The sequence below is a fragment of the Colobus angolensis genome, unplaced genomic scaffold, assembly GCF_000951035.1.
Source record: "Colobus angolensis palliatus isolate OR3802 unplaced genomic scaffold, Cang.pa_1.0 Scaffold30, whole genome shotgun sequence".
Lineage (NCBI taxonomy): Eukaryota > Metazoa > Chordata > Mammalia > Primates > Cercopithecidae > Colobus > Colobus angolensis.
In genome coordinates this window covers 6,347,853-6,354,228 of record NW_012116266.1, presented here as the reverse complement: position 1 = coordinate 6,354,228, position 6,376 = coordinate 6,347,853, and the positions used below count along the sequence as shown (strand labels likewise).

The following is a 6,376-nucleotide window of genomic DNA, read 5'->3' as shown; positions in this document are numbered from 1 at the left end:
AATAAGCCATTTGGTTGGGCCTCAAAGCTAATTAGACTATTGTCAAGAAAAAAGTAATATTTTTGTCATTGATAATTAAAAAGTCAGTGTCAAAATAGTCAGAATAATTGCCCAATTTAATATGTGCTTTATGTGGCTGCTGCTTTATAATGCAACTCACATACTTGCTATGAAAAGTTGAAATTAAGTAAATACCAGTTCAAGAGCTCCAAGTAATGTTATACCAGTATAACCTTTGAAACATTTTATTGCACATATTAATATTGATTATGTCTGCATTTAGGTTTTATCAAACTAACCTTAATAAATCTTTTTTTTTTTTTTTTTTTTTGAGACAGAGTCTCGCTCTGTCGCCCAAGCTGGAGTGCAGTGGCCGGATCTCAGCTCACTGCAAGCTGCGCCTCCCAGGTTTACGCCATTCTCCTGCCTCAGCCCCCCAAGTAGCTGGGACTACAGGCACCTGCCACCACACCCGGCTAATTTTTTATGTTTTTAGTAGAGATGGGGTTTCACCATGTCAGCCAGGATGGTCTCGATCTCCTGACCTTGTGATCCACCCGCCTCAGCCTCCTAAAGTGCTGAAATTACAGGCGTGAGCCACCATGCCTGGCTATACCTTAATAAATCTTAAAGATCCAGAGAAATTTCAGAAAAATTACTATAAAGAAACTGTAGGCTGGGCACTGTGGCTCACACCTGTAATCCTAGTGCTGTGGAAGACTGAGGTGGGTGGATCACTTGAGGCCAGGAGTTCAAGACTAGCCTGGGCAACATAGCAAAACCCAATCTCTACAAAAAATTTAAAACTTAGTTTGGTGTGGTGGTGAGCGCCTGTAGTTCTAGCTACTTGGGAGGCTGAGGCAGGAGGATCACTTGAGCCCAGGTGTTCAAGACTGTAGTCGGCCATAATCACACCACTATACTTCAGCCTGTACAAGAGAGGGAGACTCTGAGAAACAAAACAAACAAAAAAAAACTGTAAGATTCTTCTTAGTTTCTTAGTATCATCTTTTTCAAGAGTTGTGTATTGAGTCTCTCACATACCTATACTTTTTTTTTTTTTTTGAGACAAGTTCTCACTGTTGCCTAGGCTAGAGTGCAGTGGCAAGATCATGGCTCACTGCAGCCTCAACCTCCCAGGCTCAGGTCATCCTCCTGTCTCAGCCTCCCAAGTAGCTGGTACTTCATACCTATACTATGGTACTATGAGCCCTGTAGCATCTTAAATAACTTAAATTGATGTTTGATTTCTTGCCCTAAAGGGATTGCAACACAAAACAGGGGAGCTCACCAAAATCTGTAAGTTATTGTTATACAAAATGATTTATTTTAATTAATTTATTTTTTTTTGAGACAGAGTCTTACTCTGTAATCCAGGCTGGATCATGCAATGGCATAATCTCAGCTCACTGCAACCTCTGTCTCCCAGGTTCAAGCGATTCTCTTGCCTCAGCCTCCCGAGTAGCTGGGATTACAGACATGCGCCACCATGCCCTGCTAATTTTTGTGTTTTAGTAAAGGAAGGGTTTCGCCATGTTGGCCAGGCTGGTCTCGAACGCCTGACCTGAGGTGATCCACCCACCTCGGTGTCCCACAGTGCTGGGATTACAGGCGTGAGCCACTGCGCTCAGCCGATTTCTTTTTTAGACTAAGGCATTTATGAAATAAAAGTTATGTTTTATTATTCTCTAGGGCTACAAAATGGGTTTGAAAGAAGGATACAGGTTTCAAAAAACTATCAGTAAAATATAGCCCCTTGCTTGAGCGGCTTATATTATAGACTAGTTGACAGACCCTTATTGCAGGACTCTGAGTCAGTAAGACATCTTGTCAGATAGCCCAGGCGTGGTGGCTCATGCCTGTAATCCCAGCACTTTGGGAGGCTGAGGCGGGCGGATCACCTGAGGTCGGGAGTTCGAGACCAACCTGACCAACATGGAGAAACCCCATCGCTACTAAAAATACAAAATTAGCCAGGCATGATGGTGCATGCCTGTAATCCCAGCTACTTGGGAGGCTGAGGCAGGAGACTCACTTGAACCCGGGAGGCGGAGGTTGCAGTGATCTGAGATCATGCCATTGCACTCCAGCCTGGCAACAAGAGTGAAACTCCGTCTCAAAAAAAAAAAAAAATCTTGTCAGATATAGGAAGAGGAAATTACTGGAATATTTGTACTCTAATATTTCTGTCATTCTTCCGAAAAATATTGTATGCCAGGTGCTTTTAAAGTTTGATCCAGGCCGGGCATGGTGACTCACACCTATAACCCGAGCACTTAGGAAGGCTGAGTCGGGCACATTGCCTGAGCTCAGGAGTTCAAGACCACCCTCGACAAGATGGTGAAACCCCCCCGTCTCTACTAAAATACAAAAAAATTAGCTAGGCATGGTGGCATGCACCTGTAGTCCCAGTTAATCTAGAGGCTGAGGCATGAGAATCGCTTGAGCCTGGGAGACAGAGGTTGCAGTGAGTCAGGATCATGCCACTGCACTCCAACCTGGGCTACAGAGTGAGACTCAGTCCCCCAAAAAAATTTTGTTTTGATCCACCTTGAGCATTAAATACAATGATTAAATACATTTTACCAAGTTAAGATCTCTACCAAAACCAGAAGATTTGAGAATACAGCTGAGAACTTTAAGTGTTCTCCTCTGATTGTGTGTGTGTGTGTGTGTGTGTGTTTATCCTTGACTTATAGAATAAGTCAATCAGTTATTAAAACATTTAGGTTAAACAGTCTCAAAAATAAGTTGGTTAAGCTTTGCCTAGAAAAACATTGCCTGGCATTATGAATTTCAAGAAATGTTCATTAGCACCCTCCTGAGACATTGGTTTGACCTTTTCTTGAGTTACATCCCTCACCCTTTATTTCTTAAGTCTGTTAAATAGTTCATTTTCTGCCCTTTTATTTTCAGTAGGTGAGTCAACACAAGATGGCAAATCAGGATCAGGTGAAAAGATCAAGAAACGTGTGAAAACTCCCTATTCTCTTAAGCGGTGGCGCCCCTCCACCTGGGTCATCTCCACTGAATCACTGGACTGTGAAGTCAACAACAATGGCAGTAACAGGGCAGTTCATTCCAAATCCAGCACTGCTGTTTACCTTGCAGAAGGAGGCACTGCCACAACCATGGTGTCTAAAGATATAGGAATGAACTGTCTGTGAAATGTTTTCAAGCCTATGGAGTGAAATTATTTTTTGCATCATTTAAACATGCAGAAGATGTTTAAAAAAAAAAAACTGCTTTATCCTCCTGTCAGCACCCCCCTCCCATCCCTGCAACAAGGACTTGCTTTAAATAGATTTCAGCTATGCAGAAAAATTTAGCTTATGCTTCCATATTTTTAAATTTTGTTTTTTAAGTTTTGCACTTTTGTTTAGTCTCGCTAAAGTTATATTTGTCTGTTATGACCACAGAGTTATATGTGTGTGTATCAAAAGTGGTCTCAAAATATTTTTTTAAGAAAAAAAGCAAAAACAATGTATTGCTGATAATCAGTTTGGACCAGTTTCTTAAGGTCATTAAAACAGAAGCAAATTAAGACAGGTTTGACTGCAGTGGTATCTGGTATCCATGTTTTATTTCTGGGCACAAGCTAGTTTTTATGTTGATACGTTCCTGAACATATTATCTTGTTGGACATCTTTTTTCTTGTGTTTTGTTTGAATGTGCAATAGTTTATAGGCCACAAATAAGCTTTCTTGTAAGCTCTCTTCCTAACAGGGCACATATTCTTCCATAATATAAACACTTTTCTGCCCCATCTCCCATACTTTTGAAGGTCAGTTCTATGACAGTGAATTTTGCACAGGAGAAGCAGCTACCTGATTTCTTACTTTCTCTCTCCTTATCATGGAGAATACAGAAACATTGTCTGAAAGGGCTCTAAAGAAGGAACTACCAAAACCTGATTTGAAATGCCATTTCTTTTAACCTTCCAAATCCTGAATATTTCCTTCCAGGCATTTTAATAAACTTATTTGCTTCTGGTTTTGGGAGTTCATAAGAGAGACTAGAACAAAGTACAGGACATCAAATATTAGCCATTTCCCATTTTATTTTATTTTTCTGTGTACATGTTCCATGTTCATTTATTTAAGAATACATTTTTATTGGTAAGCTTATAGAGCTATACTTATGGAATTTTTAAGTAGGAAAATAAATGGTTAAGACAAAATAGTGTTATAGCTTTCATTCTCTGAATAGGCCATCTTTGACTCATAAAATTACACTTACTGTTTATTATAACTTCAGAAGTAATTTATAGTTCTGAACCTATAGTATCTTTTACCCTGTTCCCAAGCGAAGACTGGTGACTTTATCTGAAAATTATTCCTCTTCCCATGACCTAAAACACTGTGAGGAAAAATCATTCAAGTGGCATGCCAAGTCCCCATGAAGGAAGGGCTGCTATCAAACCTAACTTTTTTGAGCAGACTGAGACTAAACTTCTCTCTTTTCAAAATTGTGTTATCTTCCTTAATCCTATTTTCATAATTTTTACTTTTGCCAGTTTTTCACATTATCTTTGATATGTGAGCAACATTTATTATTTACATTAGAGTATACCTTTTAGTAATAACAAGACTTGAAATCATGTTATTTTTAAAAGCCTCCTTTGCTTCTTTCATTACTTAAAATCTTCTCTAAAACAAACTGCATTTTTTTAAATAAAGCACTTTCTGTCAAATAATGGACTTTTTTCTAAACAAATTATTTTCTATTAATTTACAAACTGATGATTTCACTTTTTAAATTTTTTTTTCGATTATCAGAGTACTTAGTAAATATTACATAGTTAAGTTCTAAGATAGTTCCAGGGATTAAAAGGTTAAGAGGAAAACACAAATCACCAAATTTCTGATTTATGTTTTTATCTCCTGAACAGTATTTTTTCACTCGTATTCCTCTATCTCATCACTTAGCTAAAGACAGCCTAAATTTCCCAATTTTCTGTCATTTGTGATTTACTTGTATATAAGCCTTCTCATTTGCCATGTGCAGTGATCTTACAAGTTAGATGTTACTGTACCTACCATTTATTCAGCTGGATTGCTGAACACTGTTGTGGATTCTTAGAATTAAGATCATCTTGTTAGTGCCCAAGATTTCCACGCTTTGTGTTTTATTGGCCCTTCTCTTGATTCAGCACCTTAACCGATTTTCAGTCTTATGGCACATAATTTTTTCACAGTTATTATTCTATTAGCAAATTATTTGTATCTTTCCTAGCACATTTTCACTTAGTTCTCTTGCCTTTAAATACCTTTCACATGCATTTTAGGATATTCTTTTCAAATATTTGTAGGACAACTTTGAATCAAAATAAATTATATTCCTTCTCCAGTTTGAAGCATTGAGGGTAAATAACCATTTGAGGTTTAACTGATCTTTTCCTGCCACAAGAGTGATCTTACATTCTGCTATATTTGTATTTGGGCCAGTTGATTGTAGGTTTTCCAACATTTTTTAATATTGGGAAAATTATAATAAAATGCTTTAAAAATGAATATGCCAGATTAAAATAACTGAATAGTTTATTTCATTCAAGCATGTTTAAAACAAATAATTTCCTTTCACCAGTTTTTCTTAGTAAACTCCTGAAAAAGTAGGAAAGGTGGAAAGTATATATCATTTTAATAAATTTTAAATTAAATTGTACATCAAACTGTTAAAATCTGTAATATACAAGCAAGCAAAATTAAGTTAATTACTTATATGCTAATACTCATCTGATAATATTTCTTAAAGTTGACATTTTAACTGCTATCACAAAATTTTATATGTAGAAAAGCAGGTCTTTTGAATAAAAGATCATTCAACTAAAAATATTAAAATTTATTTCACTGGATGGTAATGTAACCTTAAAAGCATCATAATAGGTAAAGTCTGATATTAGTTCCCTTAACAAAATCCTAACTGTATACCAGAATTAGGTCACTGAAAGAACTTGATTTGAATTACATTTAGACAAAAATTACTTAATTGTAAATTCTTAAAACTTTCCAAATGCATAATTGGCAAAAAAAAAAAAAAAAAACACTGTTACCAGTGTAGGAAGTTACGAGAAGGCACATACTGAATGCTGAAATATACATATGCTATTTCTTTTAAACTTCAGAGCAACCATATGAGCATTGTAATTAATATTCCCTTTTTACAGATGAGGAAATTGAAGCTAAGAGAAATTAAGTAATATGCCCAAGGTCCATATCTAGTAATAGACAAAGCTGGGATTTCAGTCTATGTCTACCTCTCTCCACATCTCTTTCATCCATACCACACTGCCTATATGCCATATGACAGGATGTGTATGGGCTAACATTTATTTTAAAAATTCAGGCCGGGTGCAGAGGCTTACGCCTATAATCCC

General features: G+C 37.0%; 1 protein-coding gene across 1 annotated transcript in view; it reads left to right on the top strand.

Annotated features, from left to right (window-relative positions):
* The window catches only part of BMPR2 (bone morphogenetic protein receptor, type II (serine/threonine kinase)), a 226,463-nt gene extending 220,629 nt beyond the window's left edge, over window positions 1-5,834 (top strand). Inside the window, exon 15 of the mRNA XM_011949924.1 lies at window positions 2,917-5,834. Coding sequence (XP_011805314.1) covers window positions 2,917-3,167 — 251 coding nt within the window. The 3' untranslated portion in view covers window positions 3,168-5,834. The remainder of the gene's footprint in view (window positions 1-2,916) is intronic.
* Window positions 5,835-6,376: the final 542 nt, after the last annotated feature.